At 37.4% G+C, this 22,596-nt stretch overlaps 1 protein-coding gene across 5 annotated transcripts in view; it reads left to right on the forward strand.

Annotated features, from left to right (window-relative positions):
• Tsen2 (tRNA splicing endonuclease subunit 2) overlaps positions 1-22,596 on the forward strand; it is a 245,765-nt gene that overhangs the window by 129,202 nt on the left and 93,967 nt on the right. For all 5 annotated transcript variants that reach the window (XM_090376069.1, XM_090376068.1, XM_090376071.1 and 2 more), the window contains one exon: positions 3,830-3,990. In XM_090376069.1, coding sequence (XP_090232195.1) covers positions 3,830-3,990 — 161 coding nt within the window. The remainder of the gene's footprint in view (positions 1-3,829; positions 3,991-22,596) is intronic.

The raw sequence follows: 22,596 nt of genomic DNA on the forward strand, positions 1-22,596 counted from the left end.
GGAGATGTTCGTAACTACCTGGATGTCACATTTGGTCAACAGTGGATCGGACGTGGTGGTCCCGTGCGTTGGCCTGCTCGGTCACCCGACCTATCATGTCTTGATTTTTATTTCTGGGGTCATATGAAATCGCTAGTTTATGACACCCCTGTTGACAATGCTGAGGAGATGGTTGCAAGAATTGCAGTAGCTGCCGAAGAAATTTGAAATTCGCCTGGAGTATTCCAGAATGTTCGGATGTCCATGCGTCGGAGATGTGAGGCGTGCATTGTAGCCCGTGGAAGAAACTTCGAATACTTACCTTAATCCATGTACCTTTTGCTTCTTTTCATGTATTATTAAAACGATTTCTCACTTACGGTCTCTTTTCTTTATGGTGCTTCTGTGTACAACACCGCTTCAGGAAAGCATTTCCGACCCCACATTGCTATATGATTTCGAGTTGTCAGGATGTACCCTACCCCTCTTAGAAGTTCTGAAACGTTTAACTGAAACACCCTGTATAGTAACATATATATGTATTCATAGCTGAGGAAGAGACACACACAGTATCGAAAGCTTCTGTAAGTATTTTATTTTATCAAAAGAAGCGAGAGCAACAAGCAGGGGGCGAAGCACACTAGTTTTTATTATTTTTTTTTTATGAAAGGTATCAAACCCTATAGTACTTAGTACCATGCATGAGTTGAAGGAGATGCCAGAAATTTTAGCATTAGCATTAGTAGAGGCATACAATGCAAGAAAGCAAGCTTACGCAGCATCAGCCGAAAATAAAATCCTCCCATTTCACCCCTCCATTTGTTCCAAATGCCACAACAAAACTTCCATACATCAACAACAGACTTCCACAACAAAAGATGGAAGTCTGTTCCACCAAACAACCACCTGCTGGCTAAAGGCAAATTTCCGCACATCTATTCTACAACTGTCTTTCCTCAATTTGAATCTATGCCGCCTCAGGTTCTTAATCTGAGAAAGAGGAAGAATCCCATCAACATTCAGCTCGCTCAACCCATTCAAGGCCTTGTACACCTCGCAGGTGCCTACTCTCCAGGCATTGCAATTTGCAGAACTTAAGCCTTTCTTGGTATGAGCACCTTTTGTTCCCCTCACCAATCTTGTTGCCCTTCTTTGTACTTGTTCTAGCAACTCTATCAACATCCTTCCTAAAATGAGGCCTCCAGACCTGTACACAGTACTCTAGGTGTGGCCTGACCATTGTCCTGTACAATGGGATAATCACCTCCTTGTCCCTGCTAGCACAATTCTTATATATCATTGACCAGACTCCATGACCTGCTCTGGCAGCCCGTGTGCACTGCTCTGCGAACTTCATATTTGACTGCACAATTACCCCCAGGTATTTTTCACTTTCCACTTCCCTGAGTGTAGTATCACACAGTTGGTATGTTTCTCTTGGGCTATTGCTACCCATATACAGTACTTTGCATTTGTCAATGTTAAACTTCAGTTGCCACTTCTCAGCCCATTTTCCCAACTTATCTCGATCCAGTTGGAGTAGCATACTGTCTTTACTGTCGTTAACAACCCTTCCAGCCTTTATATCATCTGCAAAATTGGACGTTAATCCTGATATACATTCATCAATATCATTGATGAATACTCAAAACAACAATGGGCCCAGCACCAAACCTTGGGGAACTCCACTAATAACATTTGTCCATGAGAGCAGTGTCCATTGATTACCACTCTGTTGTCTCCCACAATTTTGCTATGGAGACCAAAGATGGGTTTCACCACTTCAAGCCTCCAATGAGTAAAGTGGTGGTATGATGAGTATCTTTTAACATATATTGTTAGTATCAGTATTAGTGTTATATCTTTCTATACATTAAAATAATTTTCCTCCTAGTAATATTTATTCAGCCCATGGGAGGAGATATGCAGGTTATGTGGTAATATGTAACAAATACTAAAATATGTAATAGAAGCGTGTTTTACTGTCATAAAACAAGCTTCTGTTTAAACGTGGTACACGCCATGTTTATCTAATAACCACGCAGTGCCATTGTTGATTTCCATATGTAACGTTTTTATGTATTCATAGCAGAGGAAGAGAGAGTGTTGAAAGCTTCTGTAAGTATTATTTTTCTTTATCAAAAGAAGCAAGTGCAGCGCCCTAGTTACTATTATATTATTAGTGTTATATTATATTAGTATTAGTAATGGTACTTGTTGGTATCAGTACTAGTATTACCATGCATGGGTTGAAGGAGATGGTGGGGCAGTTGCCAGAAGCTCTGCTCTGGAGGCTAAACATGGGTTTAGAAACAACATCCTTATCTGTGAATTTACCTAAAATTACTAATTTTGTTTTTAATTTGAATAGCATCACTAAAGGAGGCAAATACGCTGTTTAGTTAAAAACTGAGATGTTGCCATTAATAGTTGTTTCAAGAATTACTAGTCTTTTGTCGTATGGCACCAGTGGCCTTAATTATTACTAATTTGTTACAGTGGATCAACATAGCCCAGTACCAGGGTTAAAATATGCTTGTACCTCTCAATATGTACTTAATCATAAGTTTTTCTTCTCAGCATGCTTAGCTCTCATTTGGATGATATTTTATTCACCTTTTGGCACAAAGTTTTTTGCTAATTGAGGCCAAATTCCAAAACAGGCTGCAGTGGCAGTGTTCCAATTTTAATTGAATAGCACCACCTTGTTACCCTTTTGTCACTGTTGACAGGGGGAACAAAGCATCCCCAAACAAAATTTAGTAACATCTGTTATCATATTAAAATCAATGCCTGCATTAAAATAAATCTCTGCACTTTTACTGACGTACAGAGTATTGAGCTGGAAAGAGAATATCTTCTAGTGCATGATAATTGCAGTTCTTGTGTCACCTTTCCAGGGATATATTCTAGAAATCTAGGACATTACTGAGGATAGTATTAGAATGGGCAAATGGTGCAAGGAAGTGGACTGTTATTGCATCTCCCAAAAAAAAAAAAAAGTTTTACATTCTCAATCTCAACACTTTTCCCATCAAACTTTTGCCTATTTTGGGAGGTAATTTATTCAACTGATCTGCAACATGCTGCTCAAAGGAAAACAACTTCATAACATCCAAATTGGGAGATACTATATGTAAGTGGAAGGAAGTTAGCCTTTGAAATATCATATATATGCGAATCACTGTCTTGTTCTCTGTCCATTTCTAAGAGTAACATTGAACTTCCACTGTGCTCATAACAAGGTTATAGAAATCGTACCTGGTGAAGCAGCCCCCTTTCGATATTTTCTAGACTTCCTTGGGTTTACTAGAGAAGATTGAACTTGTTTTGTTCAGTTGGGTTCTTTTAGAGTAGACCCAAAATGGAATATCCTGGTTTTTTTTTTTTTTTTGTGACACTGTATGTCACCTGTTTTTCTAGGTTGAATTTTCTGTTTGTAAAGGAAGGAAACTAAAGAATCTTGTAGAAAATCATACTCCCGATCTGAGGCCTACAGTAATAAGATAATCAGTAATGAGGAGAAAAGAACTAAATCAAAACAGTAGGAGGAATTGAATTGTTGTTTCCATGCTATGCTAAGCAGATGACTGTTTGTCACAACACTTGTTATAGGAAGTTTGATTTTATTTCATTTATTAAACATTTGTTCAAAGTTTAATGGCATTGTTCTGCACCATTTATTCATTATTTAGTATTAGTAGTGCTAAATGAAGTAAGGAAACAAGCTTATCAAGATCAGCCAAAAAAAAAAGGAAAAAACAGTAATGAAAGATTATATACAAATTTAGAGCTGATCAAGTCACAATAAAAGTGTTTACACCTAATATATATATATTTTTCTTCCTAGTATTATATAAAGATGGCCCTCCTTTCTATCATGCTTCATATTCAGTTCTTGTAAGAAATGCCTATTTGGGATCGTTACAAGAGGTTCATTCACTTTGTCCACGACGATTAACTTGGACAGTCCTTGCAGCTCTTGCTCGTGTTAGTGCACATGCTGCTAAGGTATGTATTTTTATAAAAATTTTGGGGAAAAAATACAAAATACTGTTTTTTTTTTTTTTTTTTTTTTTTCCCTTCTCCTTTCTTAAAGGGAATTTTAAAATCAGTGATTAGTGAAATTAAGTAAATGCCAGTTTTTTTTTTTTTTTTTTTAATTTTAATTATTTTCAAGAAAATCTAGAGACAAAAGAAATGCAAACTTTCATATCTCTTAAGATGTTTGGCCTGCAAACTTTCTACTCAGAAATACAGTCAAGTTAATATGTGGTCAAAAAAAAAATCTTATTCTTTCTTTCTTTTTTTTTTATGAAAACCCCAAACACGAAAGGTATCAAAACCTATAGTACTTAGTACCTTGCATGGGTTGAAGGAGAAGTATGGGGGGAGGGGGATGCTGGAAACTTTGCTCTAGAGACTAAACATGGGTTTCACCACTTCAAGCCTCCAATAAGCAAAGTGGTGGTATTTCACCGGTCGATGAAAGTCATCTACCACCTGCTTGAGCCTGTAACCAAAGTATACCGGCATTTATTATTGAATTATACATTAACAAGACAAGATATGTGGTGTGTCAATAAAGTTTCTGGACTGGTTATGTTTCAATCATGTTTCAGTCAGTTTGAAAATAAATGGAAGTGGTATGTTGTAGTTCAAACTTCCTCCAGTAGATGGTGCTACGGAGATTGTCCAGTAGGCTGAACAGACTGCAAATAACAACCAATTTCATTAGTGGCAATAACTTTAAGTGTTGTGATTTTGCAAAGCAATAAATGAATATCAAACTTGCTTTAAACTGGAAAATCTGCAAAAGTAATCATATGAAATGTTAAGAACTGTTAATGGTGATGAAATGTTAAGTTGTATTAGTGTGTTTGAATGGTATAAGCAGTTCAAAAACTGACGTGAAGATGTTTGTGATGACCCAAGGATTGGGTCATCGCAACTTCTTGAAATGAGAACTGAAATGAAACTCATCGACTTCTTGAAATGAGGACGTTTGGGAAATTGTGGCAAGAGATCGTTTTTTGACCCTAAGAAATGATGGCTGATGAGTTGGATGTGAATTAGGAGAACATTTGTCAAATTCTGCGTGAATATTTAAGGAAAAGGAAGGCCTGTGTAAAATTTGTGCTGCATAGCTTCACAGATGACAGAATCACCAAAGAATGTCATCGTGCAAAGACTTCATCCAGACTTGTCAAGACAATCCTAATTTCCTTGACTATTGTTACTGGAGATGAGTGCTGGGTGTTTCAGTATGACTCAGACCATGCAGTGGACTTCAAAATCATCACCAACTTTATGGAAGTCCAGTAGCAAGATGATCAGCATCATCTTGCTACTGGACGTTTTTTGATAAACTGGGTATGATTTACAAGGAATTTGTACCTGAAGGGTAGAGGGTCAATGCTGCATTCTATGTACAGGTGCATCAAAGACTATTGAAGAACATTTCCCAAGTGTGGAAAAAGTGCTTCAGTAGTCTTTTTTTTTTTTTTTTTTGAGAGAAAGGCAGCTGGTTTTTGTCACAATAATACCCCCACCCATTCCACATTTGTTGTCATTCCTGATGAAACATGGCATTGTGCAGGTCAACTATTCATCCTACTCTCCCACTGCAGCACCTGCAGACTTTTTCTTTCTGAAGGTGAAAACTGCCCTCAAAGGAAAGAAATTTCAGGATATTCAGGACATAAAGAAAAACAAGTGCCAAATTCAGCATTATCTCTTTGGATGTCTTTGCTGACCCTTTTCAGAAACTTTTAGAATGCTGTAATAAGTGCATTCAGTCAGCTGGTGATTACTTTGAATAAAAATAAACCATTTTTGAGCTCCTTCACTTTGTGTTCTTTTTATTACACCAATCCAGGAACTTCATTGCCACACTAGGAACTTCATATGTGAAATCTCTTCAATCAGTGTTATCATCTAAGCATAGTGGTGTCCAACCTGTGGACCTGATCCAGCCCGCGATTAATTTTTATAAGGCCCGCATGGAAAGTGAACTAAAACAGCATCGATTGCCACTGCGTGTACAGGCATGCAACTGTCTAGCTCAACTGTGTCAAACAGATACATGTGGTTCAGGGAAGTCATGTGTATGCTAAATACAGTTATGTATTTTGATATAGCTTGTTCATTGCATTGAATTAATTATTAATTTGTATTGAATTTAAAAAATCAATTAAAAAATGTTCGAAAAAGGGGGAAAATCGATGTCGTGTTTTTGATCCAAGGTGGACTGAAAACTATTTCTTCATTGATTACCACGAAAGAGCAGTGTGATTGGTGTGTCAGGAGACTGTGTGAGTTTTTAAAGAATATAATTTAAAACGACACTGATTCCAATCATAAATCTTATGATCAACATAAAGGAGTGCTGAGAAAAGAAAAGTGTTCAAAGTTACAAAACAAATTAAGAAAACAACAAAATATACTGAAAACATATCAGTAAAGAAATTTATCTGCTGTACGTGTCAGTTATCAAGTTGCACATTTTATTGCTTTTGAAAGTAAACCATTCAATGATGGTGAATTTATTAAGTGTTGTTTGTTAAAAGTTGTAGAGGAAATTTGTCTGGAAAAATGGACAGTGATACAAGACATTAGTTTGTCTCTTAGCATTAGCATTAGTAGAGGCATATGGTGCAAGAAAGCAAGATTATGCAGCATCAACCGGAAAGAAAAAAAAAAAAAAACTCCACTTCCATTTCACCTCTCAATTCGTTCGAAATACCTGTCCAGCTGAGCCTTAAATTTATTTAGACTATCAACTTCCACAACAAGGGATGGAAGTCTGTTCCACCAACCAACTACCTGCTGACTAAAGGCAAATTTCTGCACATCTATCCTACATCTGTCTTCCCACAATCTGAATTTATGCCCTCTCAGATGATTATTCTGAGCAAGAGGAAGAATCCCATCGGCATTGAGCATGTCAAACCATTCAGGGCTTTATACACCTCTATCAGATCACCTCTCTGGTGCTTAGTCTCCAGATACTGTAATTTGCAAAACTTAAGAATTTCTTCGTAAGAGCAACCCTTTGTTCCATTCACTAATCTTGTTGCCCTACTCTGTACTCGTTCCAACAGCTCTACATCCTTCTTGAAATGAGGCCTCCAGACTTGTATATAGTACTCAAGGTGTGGCCTGACCATTGCCTTATACATGGGAATAATCACCTCCTTATCCCTGCTAGAAAAATTCCTGTATATCATTGACAAGACGCCATGAGCTACTCTTGCAGCCTGTCTGCACTGCTCAGAGAACTTCATATCTGCCTGCACAATTACCCCCAGGTCCTTTTCATTCTCTACCACTATCAGTGTAGTACCACAGAGTTGATACGTTGCTCTGGGATTGCTGTTTCCCATATATAGCACTTTACATTTGTCAATGTTAAACTTCATTTGCCACCTCTCAGCCCATCTGCTCAACCTTTACAGATCCTGTTGCAGCAGCATAGCGTCAGTAGTGTCCTTAACAACCCTGCCAACCTTTGTATCGTCTGCAAACTTGGACATTAAGCTTGATATACCATCACCAATATCATTTATAAATACAGAAAACAATACTGAACCCTGAGGGACTCCACTAATAACATTAGTCCACGATGAGCAGTGTCCATAGATTACCACTCTGTCTTCTCCCCCTCAACCATCCCTTTATCCATAGCAGCAATTTGCCTCAATGCCACACTGCTCCAATTTGTGCAGCAGTCTTTCATGCGCAACAGTATCAAAAGCCTTTCTAAGATCCAAATATATAATATCAAAGTTATTCTCTGCATCCAGTTCTTTTGTGACTGCATCATAGTATCCAATCAAATTGGTCAGGCAAGACTTTCCCTTAACAAAACCATGCTGTGTCCAAGCTATAACTGAAATATTGTCTAGATGATCCTGCAGTGCTTCTTTAATCAGTGCCTCGATTAATTTTCCTGGAACAGAAGTTAAACTCACAGGTCTATAATTACTTGTGTCAGCCTTTGATCCTCCTTTGTGAATTGTGGTCATTTGCACATCTCCAGTCTATGGGTACCTCACCTGAGTCCAAGGAAGTTCTCATAATTATGGCTAAAGGTTTGCTTACTTCCTTTGCTGTCTCCTTTAATATAATTGGATAGATCCCATCCACCCCAGGTGCCTTTCTTGTGTTTATCTTCAACAATTTCTCCTCCACTTTACTCTCAGTTATTACAAGATTCTCTAGGTTACTGCCAAAGTTGAATACACCTCTGGCATTCCCCTTGCTGAATAACTCCTCATGTGTGAACGTCAATGCAAAATATCCATTTAGTTTGTTAGCTACCTGAGCAGGATCATCAACAGTTGAGCCATCGATATCAAGTGGACCAATCTGATTCATTCCCTTCCTTCTAGAGTTTACATAAGTAAAGAATTCTTTGCTGTTTTTCTTTGCATCCTTTGCCAAAGATTTCTCGTGTTCTGCCTTCGCCTGCCCAACCTCCTTTGTAACTTGGTTACAGATCAGCTTATATCTATCATAGGCTTCTGTGTCACCTGTTAATTTATATGTATCCCATGCATTTTTCTTCTCTGCCATATGTCTCATTAGTTCATCTGACATCCATTTAGGCCTAAACCTTGAACAATATTTCATAGTTGGTATGTAAAGCCTAGTAGCTTCCAAGATAAGTTCTTTGAATGCTTCCCATTTTGAATTTGCTGTTGGTAACATCATAACTGCATAGAATTTAAATACTGTCTCAGACCATCATAGTCGCTTTTATGAAAGCTAAAACCCTTCCCTTTACCCCTGATGGTAGTTACTTCGTTGAGTAAATCCTACTTTAGCACACTGTGATCACTGCCACCTAGTGGTTCATTTATCTGCAGATTCTTAATGCATGAAGAATCATTACTGATAATCAGATCAAGAGTATTGCTCCCTCTAGTTGCCTCCCAAACATGCTGATGTAGAAAACAGTCATCCAGTAAATCCACAAAAGCCTTGCTAGTGTGTGAGTGACCAACCCAAAATTCCAGTCAATATCTTGGAAATTAAAATCCCCCATTATAAGACTCTGATTTACTGGCCCACTCTATTTCCCTGTACAGTTTCTTATTATACTCATCAGAGTCATTAGGCCTATAGCACACTCCTACTCTCAATTTTGATCTCCCAATGCTTATGTCACACCAAACTGACTCGACACTGCACTGTCCACCGATGTCGACTGGCTTCACTTCCTTGGATTTTATGTGTTTCTTAACTAATAGCATAACCCCTCCTTCCTTCCTATCCTTTCTGTACACATTCCAGTTCTGCATTCCTTGTATATGTGTGACACCACGTCTCTGATATCCCAACAATATCTGCCTTTGATGTTTTGAGCAATACCTCAAATTCATCAAATTTATTTACCAAACTCCTAGCATTGGTGTACAAGCAAGTATGCATGCATGCACCTGTTCCTATTCGTAGCTACTCTAACACAACCCATGTGTTTACTTGTACCGCAATGACTCCCAGCAGTCTCCGAAATATCCTGCATCTTGTTTTTCAGGCTGCTTGTCATTCAAATAGAAGCAATGCAAGAATCACTTTCACCTCTGCCAGTGGCTACTGTTTATTTATTAGTCCTTAATCTATAGAAATATAAATATAGTTAAGCGATTAGTCTTGAGAAAGAATTATGCAAAGAGTAGAAGATATTGGAAAGAATTTGTTCGATCAACTTTCGAAAACATAAAACAAATGAAATATTTTAGTGTGGCACTGGATGACAATACTGATGTAAATGACATGGCCAAACTCCTCATCTTCATAGTGTATATAAAAGAAATCACAGTACGATGAATAATATATATAAAAAAACAGTTAATATGCTGGACACAAATTTGAATATTCATATTCTGAAAGGAAGAATCACTTTTCCAACTGGACTAGCTCTTGCTCATCGGTATGCTTCTGACTGCTATGTTGTCTTCCATGGCGAAATGATACCAGCATACAAAGATAGCATGCTGGTATCATGTGGGCATGGATTAATGATAATTTTGTACCAGTTGGAGATATAGCTGATCTACAGAGTGCGGAAGAACTACAGGTGAGAATCTTTTTGAAAATTTTTGCCAATCTATCGAAAAGTTTGGATTAAATATTAAAAACCTGGTAGGAGCCACAACTGGCGGTGCAAATATTATGATTGGTAAAAACATTGGGCTTATGGGTAGAATAACCAAGAAAATGATAGATATCGGAGCTGAAACTCCAATTGGAATTCACTGCATTGTGCATCAAGAAGCTCTTTATGGAAAAGTATTGGATCTCCAACACTTTATGAAGTGGTTATTTCAATTGTAAATTTTACAAGATCACATGGCCTTAATGATGTGGCTGTTCAAGCATCACTGAATGTTTCAACACAGAATAAGGGAAACCAATAAAATAACTTATCAAATATGGAGTGGCTGTTTGACCTTACAATTCATACATACATTTCTAGCCATTTAAATGCTCTTAATTTAAAACTACAAGGGAAAAGAAAATTGGTCTGATTTGTTTGGTGACATCAAATCATTTCAGAATAAGTTGTTATTATTTAAATCCCAGTTGAGCAAGACAATTTAGTTCACTTTGAATGTTGTACTGAGCTAAAGGAGAAACACATTTTCAAAGAATCGTTGCCTTTCGTTATTACAATTACTTTTTGACAAGTTTGAAAGCCGATTTTCTGATATAACATCCCATGAAAAAAAAATAAGCTTTTGTACGAGAACCCATTTACTTCTATGGCTGAAAACTACAATCCCAGATTGAAACTTGAAATTATTGATCTTCAAGCCAAAATATGATTCAAAAATAAGTATATAGGCTGCAAAAATAAACTATTTGAATTCTACAAGGGTTTTCCCATCCGAAGATTTTCCTCTAATAAAAGAAAATGCCACGAAAATGGCTACTTTGTTCGAATCAACATATGTTTGCAAGGAGATTTTTTTTCACTCTTAAAATCAAATAAATATTTAAAAAGAAACAGAATAACAGATGAGCATTTTTTTTTTTTTTTTTTTTTTTTTTTTTTATGAAAAACCCAAACACGAGAGGTATTAGAACATATAGTACCATGCATGGTCACAATATTACATTAATACACCATCCGTTGAGTTAAAATAATTTAATACTGTATACAGGGTGATTCATTATCAGTGCAACAAACTTGCAGGAGGTGTAGGGGACACAAAGATGAATCGGAATCACATAGCATTGCAGGGTCTGAAATGCCTTCGTCATGCGGTAGAGGATGTTGAACGGGAGGTCGCGTGAACAGCGATCCCGCTGGAAGTAAGCATTTGCGAACCGTTTCTGTTGAAGAAACCAAGTAGTAAAAGTCCTCCGGAGTGGATAATCCGCAGGCTCCAATGATTGGACGCATTGCAGATGGTATGAACTCATTTGGTTTGTTGACAGTATCCTCCATACAGTGGATTGGGAAATACCCAATCGTTGACCTATCGCTTGAGTACTCATATTTGGATTGCCTTCTGCAAGACATAGGACATTCTCCTCATTGTCTGGCGTCCTCGTTGTTCGCTCTCGATTCATGGTACCTCTCGTGAAACAACCAGTCTCACGTAACCTTCTGTGCACACATGCGAAAATCATATGATGAGGAGCACACCTGTGCATGAAACGTTCCTGGTACAAGCGCAGAGCGGCACGCCCATTACAGTCCGCAGCTCCATACGTGAGGTGCATGTCGGCCAGTTCAACGTTTGAATACTCGTCCATCCTACTGCCTCGGGAACTGGTTCGCAAATACTGACTTCCAGCGGGATTGCTGTTCACGTGACCTCCCATTCAACGTCCTCTACCGCACGACGAAGGCATTTCGGACCCTGCAATGCTATGTGATTCCAATTCGTCTTTGTGCCCCTTATACCTCCTGCAAGTTTGTCGCACTGGTAGTGAATACCCTGTATATACAAACAATACAGAGGATACTGTAACAAAATCTATTTACAATAACTGATAGTGAATAAAGCCTAAAAACAAAATAAAATACAAATTTTAAAATACAATAAAATATATAAGATTAAAACTATTAAAACTATACAATTGTAGCTTTTGGGGGCGTCTGCCTCCTTTCTCAACAAGAAATAATACTTGTGCAGCACATCCTTAAGTATCAGGTTCAATGCACATGTGGTTGATCAGGCGCATGAACAAAAGGACTGTAGCCTCAAAAAGGGGGTGAAGCCGCACATCACTATTCATAGTATTGTTGTTGAATACTATTCATAGTATTGAATGAGCAAATCCACAAGCTCTCGAGCCACTTGTGGTCCCAGAACTTATGCGCCCAATCAAGGATGACAGCATTTTCTGGGGAGAACTGGTGCTGTATTTCCCAGAATTGTTCAGCAACAGCTAACTGTAGTCTGACTGTAGTCAAACCCTGTAGTCTGTATGGCACTCATGTGTTTCCCCCAGATGATCCTTAAGCTGCCGCCCCGATTCGCCGCCGAAGGTACCATGCATGGGTTTGAGGTTGAGAAGACGAAAGAAGATATTTGTTGACATTAGACTTGAACTTCTGTAGACTAATTTTCAGGAAATACGTATGAAGGAGGGTTGTTCCAGAAAATGGCAGGTGAATGAATAAACGAAGAAGATGAAAAGTTTGTTCTGTGAGTTTAATGTTGGACAGTAAATGGATGTTGGTTGGTGGCGGACTGTTTTCGGACTGTTTTGAAAGAGAGAGAGTGGGAATTATAGAAGCCAATTCAGAAGAACAGTGCCCATAAAAGAAGTATAATGGAAGTAGAAAAGGCATGCAGCAGAAACAATACATCTATGAGACAGTGAATGGAGAGACTCTGTTAGAAATGAGTCATTAATTAACCTAACTGCCCTCTTCTGAATGGAATCAAGAAGCTTGAGAGAGGTTTTGGGGGAACCGCCCCAGATGTGGAAACAATATTCCATGGTAGGGCGGATTTGCGATTTGTACAGAATGAACAGCTCTTTCGAAGAAAAGTAACGGCGAGAGTGAAAGAGAAAACCAAGTTTTTTTCGATGCAGAGGAAGCAATATTTGTAATGTGCTTGTGCTAGGAGAGATTAGAAGTCAGGGTAATCCCCAAAAGAGATATATCATCTTGCCTAGAAATCAAAGTGTCACCAAAATTATTATTATGTATTGAGATTGGCATCACAAATTTGCAACCAAATTTTGAAAAATTATTTAAAAATATCTAGCCTCAATCATTTCATTAAATGTTAAGTTTTGTCCAGTAACTGTTATTGTAATCAAATTTTTGAATATTTCAATTTTAGTTTTATCATTATATAGTCAGTTCTCGTATAGCATGATAGTTGTGTTCCTAGAAACCCTCATCGTGCAATGCAAAATCGTGCAATATAAACAATAGGCCCTATGGGAATAATAGGGTTAGCTGCCCGACCACCCAAGATTGAACACACATTTGTAACCAAAACATTACCAAACACAATAAATAATCATAATAAAATACATAAGTATTTTATTACGACTATTACGTAATATAAAATATTGCTAATGCTTTTGCTTCTGTTGTAAGCAAACTTGTTTTTTGTTTGATTTTCTATCCAAACAGATGACGGCCATTCCATCTCTTCCAATTCTTTGTGTCTTGATCTAATGGATTTTAATTACACTTTGAGTTGTTCCTGCTATGGAACATGAACATGAACTGTTTTTATTTTCTCTGCATTCTTTCTAATTCTCGGCCTTGCCTCATTTAGGTCTGTATCACGTGATATCACATGGTCTTTCATTTCACTCAAAGTGTTCCACAATTTCATATTTTTTCTCTGTCGACAGAGAAAAAATATGAAATTGTCGACAGAGGCAGACTGGCCTTAAGCCTTACCACGGTAACCCTTGTGGGCCGGAGGCCGGTGTGATCTTGGCCATAAACCATAGTATGAGGCCACCACAAATTTTCCCAGGTAAGGACTTTTGACCCAGTCCACCTCTGTTTATCGATATTGCTTTTCTTTTTCTCTCTGAATCTGTAGTGTCTTCACCAGGATGCTTCCTTTTCACACCTTTTAAGTACTTTACTCATTTTTAGGGAATAAAGCACAATTACAAAATGAGGAGGCACGCTTGATACACATAAACAAAGCTGCGCATGTGTAGCAACTGAATAAACAACACTGTAAAGGCAGAGATACACTATTAACAACTCACATTTCTGAGGGTTACTACCATAAAACAATAAAAACAATTTCCAGTTGCGTTTCTGCTAGTGGCATCTGTTATAAACTGGTAGTAAACTCAATCTAATGGCATTTGCGATAATACTGATAGCTGGAATTGTGTGTGTTTTACCTTATTATGCCGAAATGTGTTTCCTCTTCACTGATAAAAAGAAACAAATGCATTTTCAGAATCTTCTCTTCATTCCTATCATGTTATGTTCAGTTTGGGTGATTCCGCTTTCGACTGCCATTTCTCATAAACACAAAGGCGAATCATGCATAAGCGAATTCGGTTTGTGTTATATACGATATCGTTCCCCTATTTATAAATCATGTATGATCGAATTCATCTAGTGTAAATACGTGTTATACGAGGACTGACTGTATTTATTTATTCACCTTAATATTGAAAAGTAGTGATCCTTTTCAGATTGTAAATTTTCTGAAATGAGCATTTAAGCAAAAGTAAAGTATTTTTTTTAAAACAAAAGTGAAGTATTTCAAACAGAAACAAAAGTAAAGTATTTAAAAAAACAAACAAAAGTAAGTCATATTTTTATAATTTTAATAAAATCTAAAAAATAAATCAATGACATGTATCTGTTGCAATAAAAGTGCTGGGAATTTGCATTTTTTTATATATAGCTTGAAAAGAAAAAAAAAAAAAAAGAAAAAACTTTTACGAGTAACAAGATATAGAAAATGTGACAATTTTTTCTCGAATCAATTTGTGTGGCCCACGAAACAAATCTAACTTTGAATACGGCCCCCTTACGGGAAAAGGTTGTACACTGATCTAGCAGATTCCTAATGAAAATATGTCATACCTACTATAATTAAGATTGAGTAGGGGCCTAACCCACTGCCATAAGTTAAAGAAATGAGAAATTGGAAGGGGAAGCTGTTTGTCTTCCCCCTCTCAATGGACTCACAATAACTTTAGATACTCCTGGAAGTATCTACCGGACAACACCAGAAAAATTTTAATGAATTTTCACCAGTCATGTTAATGATTTGTATAACTGTTTGAACAATCACAACTGAATCAAAATCATTATATCCTCATTGATGAATAAAATTCAATTGAAAGGTCTTAAATGTTGTTCAGTAGTTAATTTTTTTCAAAATCTCTATTGTCCTGGAAATGTTTTATATTAATAATAATATTATTTCATAGTGTAGCACTAGAACAAAATTTTGGAGAATAGTGAATCTAAGTGCTATTCAACCTGTGTAGATTGAGATCAAGCTTTAATGTCTACAAGGAATGAAGATAATTTTCAGTCATTTTGTGGTACTTATACAACTTCCTCAGTGTAAGAACAGTGAATGTGTGAGTGTGAAATTAAAAATTTTATTTTTTTATTTTTTTTTATGAAAGCCTCAAACACGAGAGGTATTAGAAACTATAGTACTTAGTACCGTGCTTGGGTTGGAGGTTGAGAAGACATTTGTTGACATTAGACTAGAACATATGTAGACTGTAGATTTTCAGGAAATACTTATGTAGGAAGGTTGTTCCAGGAAACAGCAGTTGAATGAATAAATGAGGAAGATGAAAAGTTAGTTCTGTGAGTTTGAAGTTGGACAGTAAATGGATGTTGGCTGGTGGCGGCACGTGTTCGGACTGTTTTGAAAGAGAGTGTGGGGAATTATAGAAGCCAGTTCAGAAGAACAGTGTCAATGGATCTGTAGAACAGGCATGCAGCAAAAACAGAACATCTATGAGACAGTAAGTAGAGAGACTGTTAGAGATGAGTCATTAATTAACCTAATAGCCCTCTTCTGAATGGAATCAGAGAAGCCTGAGAATTTGCAATTTGTACAGAGTAAACAGCTGTTTGGAAGAAAAGTAATGCCGAGAGCGAAAGAGAAAACCAAGTTTTTTAGATGCAGAGGAAGCAATATTTGTAATGTGCTTGTGCGAAGAGAGATTAGAAGTCAGGGAAATCCTTATAAGAGATATATCATCTTGCTTAGAAATTGGAGTGTCACCAAAGATAAGCATAGGAGCAGAACAATCCTTTTTGCGAGTTATAAGACAGGACTGAGTTTTAGAAGGATTGAAATCAACTAAGTTGTCTTTTAGTTTATTGCGGTGTACAGTTTGGAAACCACTGGCATATGCTAAACATAACATTATTCTTTGTTCAGTGTAGGTGAAATACTAACATATTCTATCAGTGTTCAGCATGAGATGATTAGCATTATTAGTCATATGATGCAAGGAAGCAAGCTTATACAGCATCAGCCATAAAGAAAAAAAAAAAAAAAAAAAAATTCAATTTCATCAATCCATTTGCTCCAAACAGTTGTCCATTTCTTCCATGAAATTATTTAAACTAACAACTTCCACAATGACAGATGGAAGTTTCTTCCAGCAATCAACTACCCACTGGCTGAAGGAAAATTTCTGCATATTTATTCTACAACTGTCTTTCCTCAATTTGAATATATGCCTCCTCAGGTGCATAGTCTGAGCAAGAGGAAGAATCCCATCAGCATTCAGCTTGCTCAAACCCTTCAAGCCCTATACACCTCAATCAGATCAACTCACAGGTGCCTAGTCTCCAGATCCTGGAATTTGCAGAACTTAAGCCTTTCTTGGTAAGAGCAACCCTTTGTTCCCCTCACTAATCCTGCCCTTTTCTCTGTACACATTCCAGCAACTCTACATCCTTCTTAAAATAAGGCCTCCAGACCTGTACGCAGTGTCCATTGATTACCACTCTGTCTTCTCCCACACAATCATCCTTTAATCCATTGTAACAACTTGTCCTTAATGCCATACTGCTCCAATTAGTACATCAGTCTTCCATGTGTAACAGTATCAAAAACTTGGCTGAAATACAAGTATATAACATCAAAATCATTTTTTGCAGTACTCAAGGTGTGACCTGACCATTGCCTTAAACAAAGCGATAATCTTGCCTCCTTATTTTGCTAGCAAAATTCCTGTACCGACAACTCTTGGTTTACGAACGAGTTCCATCCCAAGACATTGTTCGTTATACGTTTTGGTTTGTATTTGATATGTGCATATAGCACAGTGGTATCGTCACCATCCTCCTCAAACCGGGTGGAAAAGGCCCGGATTCGAATTCCGTCGATGACGCGAGGAACTTTAATGGGCTATTTTAATTCCATGGCTGAGTTAGTCTGTCTCAGGCATAGATAGCAAGCATTTTTTCCCCAGATATTGGGGTTTTTTTTGTCCAGCAAAACAGGCAACTCGACCAGAGAACATGCACAATTTAGAGACATAATACATACATCGATGAGCCAAAATATTATTACCAGAGAGTCGTTATGCAAATCGAAGCAACTGCAGGTGAACTACGGTGCATGCGCAGGTTGGGACATGGCGTAGAAAACACATGATACTGAGCTCCATTAATTAGTGTTACTCTTGTTCTTCAGATGGGAAAGGCAGCGGACTTAAGCAAGTGTGACAAAGGCCAAGTTGTAATGGCCAGATGACTGGGTCAGAGTATATCCAAAATGGCACAGCTGGTGGGATGTTCACGGTCAGCCACGGTTAGTACCTACCAAAAGAGGGGAACCTACGAACCGCCGGCAATGTGTTGGACGACCATGGTTCATCTATGCTTGAGGTGAGCAAAGGCTCTTCCGGATGGTACGTGGGAACAGAAGGGTGGCTGTGGTGCAACTTGCTGGTAATTGGAATGCTGGTGACGGGAGTAATGTGTCACAACACAGAGTACATCAAGCCCTGCTGAAAATGGGGCAGCGTAGCCGCAGAAGACTCCAAGTGCCCATGCTAACCACGGTTCATCAGCAATAGCTCCTGCAATGGGCACACGAGCATCGAAACTGGACCTTGAGTGATTGGAAGAAGGTCGTCTGGTCCGATGAATCGCATTTCCTGATGCACCATGTCTACGGCCGGGTACGTGTGCATCATTTACCTGGGGTAGTGATGGTGCCTGTATGCACCGTGGGATGAAAACAAGCCGGTGGTGGCAGTGTCATGCTTTGCGCGATGTTCTGCTGGGATGCCTTGGGTCCAGTTATTCAAGTGCCTGGCACTGTGACATCTACCACCTACCTAGTCATCATTGCTGACCAGGTACACCCTTTCATGGCAACAGTCTTCCCCTCTGGCGGTGCTGCCTTTCAGCAGAATAATGCACCATGTCACATTGCCCGGATTGTTCGAGACTGGTTCGTGGAACATGAGGAAGACTTCCTGGTATTTCATTGGTGTCCAAATTCCCTAAACATCAATCCCATCAAGCATCTGTGGTTTGTGTTGCAACAGCTGCTCCGATCTCTTACTGACCTGGTTACGGACCTTACAGAAGTTAAAGGATCTGCTGGTTATGTGTTGGTACTAGATACCACAAGACACATTTAGAAATCTTGTGGCGTCCTTGCCTCACCGGGTACAAGCTGTTTTGGCTGCACGTTGTGGACCAACATCATATTAGGGTGGTCATAATGTTTTGGCTCATTGGTGTACGAGGATATATGTAAGAAATTATGGGTGGCCCTAAATAATAATTTGAATTTGTTCATTATGTGTATCTTGCATTCCTGAGCTTTTATGATACGTATTGTGTAAGTTAGCAGCCATTTTGAAGCATTAACTATACCATGTACTAAACATTACAATAAAACAATGTTTTATTGTATAGACCATTCAATGTTTAGTGGCGCGCAAACTTATTTCGCTTGCAACCCCCTTTATTAAATATAAAATTGACGCGACCACCCATGTAAATACAGAGGTGGGATGACCAGATTTTTAGAGAAAAAACAGCATTTTATAAATTATAGAGTAGACAATTTTATTCGAGTACCGAGAAAGGAATAAAACATTTCTTTCTTTTTAATTTATCCATTAAAATAATTGTTTAATTGAATATAGTAAAAACAACAAATCAAATTCTTATTCTTCAATTAAAATTACAAACCAATAAAAAATTAACAAAACAAAACAATTAATGAGAAGGATGAGCCTGAATAACCCGTATAATATTTGGCTCAATATTTGAAATTGCTAATCTCTTGTCCCCTGGATCAAGTCTGGAATGCTGTTTTGTTTTTATAGCTGTTTATTTTGAGAAACCAACCTCACATAAATATGTAGACCCAAAAGGTAGCAATGTTTGTATCACCATTTTTGATAATTCTGAATACTCGTCTTGAAGAGAAAGCCAAAATTTTTCATTAGTTGTAATGTTGAAACGAGCATGTAATGCTTCGTCACACGACAGGTCGATATGATCTTCCTTTTGCTCAATGGTAATTTAGGGGCATGAAGAAATATCAAAAGCAAAGGGACCATGAATCCAATACAACTTTTTTTCTGGAGAAACATGAAATCGTTTGGAAAAATTCTTAATTAGCATTGTCAGGTGGGTGGCAATGATATCTCTAAATAGTAAAATGTCAATATTACTGCTATTAACAAAATCAGAAAAACATGGGAACATTTCAATGTTATTATGCTCAAATTCAGTTTTCCAAAGATTAAGCTTCTTTTTGAAAGCTTCTATTTTATCACTGAGTATTAATACAGTCAGTCCTCGTATAACACGTGTTTACACTACATGAATTCGATCATACACGATTTGTATATAGGGGAACGATATCTTATATAACACGAACCGAATTCGCTTATGCACGATTCGCCTTTGTGTTTACAAGAAATGGCAGTCGAACGCAAAATCACACCAACCGAACGCAACACGATAGGAATGAAGAGAAGATTCTGAAAATGTATTTATGTTTTTTATATCAGTGAAGGGGAAACTCATTTCGCCATAATAACGTAAAAACACACACAATTCCAGCTATCGGTATAATCGCAAATGCAATTAGATCGAGTTTACTACCAGTTTATAACAGATTCCACTAGCAGAAATGCAAATGGAAATTGTTTTTATTGTTTTATGGTAGTAACCCCTAGAAATGTGCTTTAATAAAATGTGAGGTTTTAATAGTGTATCTCTGCCTTTACGGTGTTGTTTATTCAGTTGGTACACGCGTGCAGCTTTGTTTATGTGTATCAAGCGTGCCTCCTTGTTTTGTAATTGTGCTTTATTCTCTAAAAATGAGTAAAATACTTAAAGGTGTGAAAAGGAAGTGTCCTGGTGAAGACACTGCAGATTCAGAGAGAAAAAGAAAAGCAATATCGATAAACAGCGGCGGACTGGGTCAAAAATTCTTACCCGGGAAAATTTATAGTGGCCTCATACTATGGTTTATGGTCAAAATCACACTGGCCTTCGGCCCACCGGGGTTTTCCCGGTAAGGCTTATGGCCAGTCTGCCTCTGTCGATAGAGAAAAAATATGAAATTGTGAAACGCTTTGAGCGAAATGAAAGACTGTATGATATTGCATGTGCTACAGGCCTAAATGAGGCAATGCTGAGAATTACAAAGAATGTAAAGAAAATAAAAACAACTTTCATAGCAGGAACAACTCAAAGTGTAATTAAAATCCATTAGATCAAGACACAAAGAATTGGAAGAGATGGAATGGCCGTCATCTGTTTGGATAGAAAATCAAACAAAAAACAAGTTTGCTTACGACAGAAGCAAAAGCATTAGCAATATTTTATTACGTAATAGTCATAATAAAATACTTACGTATTTTATTACGATTATTTATTGTGTTTAGTAGTGTTTTGGTTACAAATGTGTGTTCAATCTTGGGTGGTCGGCACATAACCCTATTTTTCCCATAGGGCCTGTTGTTTATATTGCACGAGGGTTTCTAGGAACACAACTATCATGCTATACGAGGACTGACTGTATATTTGTTCCCTGTCCTTGAAGATTTAAATTTAAATCATTAAGTGTTTCAAATATATCAACAAGGTAACTAAGTTTTCCAAGCCATTTTTGATTTGTAAACAATTCGGCAAGGTTCTGATTTGTATCTGATAAAAACAATAAAACTTCATGTTTGAGGTCAAAAAGACGTCACAACGCTTTACCACTGGACAATCACCTCACTTCAGTATATAAAAGAAGCGTTTCATAAGCGGATCCCATTTCATTACAAAGTATAGTGAAAAGTCTGCTATTTAAGCTTCTACTCTATTAAAAGTTGATCACACTTACTTCATCTTTCAAAACTTCGTACAAATCAGTTTGCATTTCCTTCGCTACTAATGCTTCCCTACGTGTAATGCAATGATTAAAAACTATTTGGAGCAACTTCGTTTACTTTGCCCTTTAAACCTTTATTTTCTCCTGTTAATGCAGCCTCACCATCAGTACAAATCGCAACACAGTTCTTCCACGTCAGATTATTTTTTGAAAGAAAATATAACATCAAAAATATTCTCGCCTGTCGTTCTTCCTTCCAAAGCTTTGCAAAATAGAAAATCCTCCAAAATATCTCCCTCATAGCAGTATCTGACATATACAATTAGTTGAGCAAGGTTTGAAATATCTGTGGATTCATCTAACTGCGTTGCAAAAATTGGACTTTCTCTCAATAGATTTAATAAATTGAATTTTATGTTGTCCGCGATAACTGCAATACGCCGCCAGACTGGGTCTCTGGACAGAGGAATGGTTTTTAAATCGTTGAAGCACTTTTCTCCATGCATAATTGAAATCATTTTTATTACAGCAGGGAGAACAAGGGATTCAGAAATAGTATGTGATTTCAAATTTTTTCCTATTAAATACGAAAATTCTAATGATGCTCTTAAAGCTTTACAAGGAACTGTTGTATTTTTCTTCATGAAAGATTTCTGACTTTGTATGGCGTCGGCATGGCTTTTGAAAAAGGAATCAGTTTTTTTTATTAGCTCTGGATGTTTCGTATGCAAGTGTCTTTTGAATTTAACAGGTTTCATGCTTTTGTTAGCCAGTTTTTCGTAGCATATTACGCACAAAGGATGTTGCTCATCATCAACAACACTGTAGGTGAAGCCGTACGTAATAAATTCCTCTTGATATTTTCTATTCTTTTTCGTTCCTTTTGATTTGGAATATGATGGCTGTCTACAAGAAATTGGTCATTGCACTTCACTTGAAATAACGTTAGTGTCCAAATTTTCACACGATATAATATTTCTTACCTTATTAGCTTCTGAAATACCTGTAGCAATATTATTGTCATCACTCCTTGGCCTTTTTGTTCTGATTACCCAGTTGTCCATGGTAAAATATGTATTTTTTTCTTCTTAAAAACAACGATAATAATAATGAAACGTGCAATAGAAAAAGTAGCAGAAGAATGAAAAACACATCCAAGTTGTATGAAAGCACCGAATTATGAAGCAGAATAAAGCACACACGCAACACACTTGCTATATATATTTACTGCTACCGCATATTCGCACCTCTGTCCTTTAGTCAATTTGAGAATTTCTGCTGTAGCATAGCAAGCACGAATTAAGAGCTA

Source organism: Mastigoproctus giganteus, chromosome 6, assembly GCF_048544385.1.
Source record: "Mastigoproctus giganteus isolate SK-2022 chromosome 6, ASM4854438v1, whole genome shotgun sequence".
Taxonomy (NCBI): Eukaryota; Metazoa; Arthropoda; class Arachnida; order Uropygi; family Thelyphonidae; genus Mastigoproctus; species Mastigoproctus giganteus.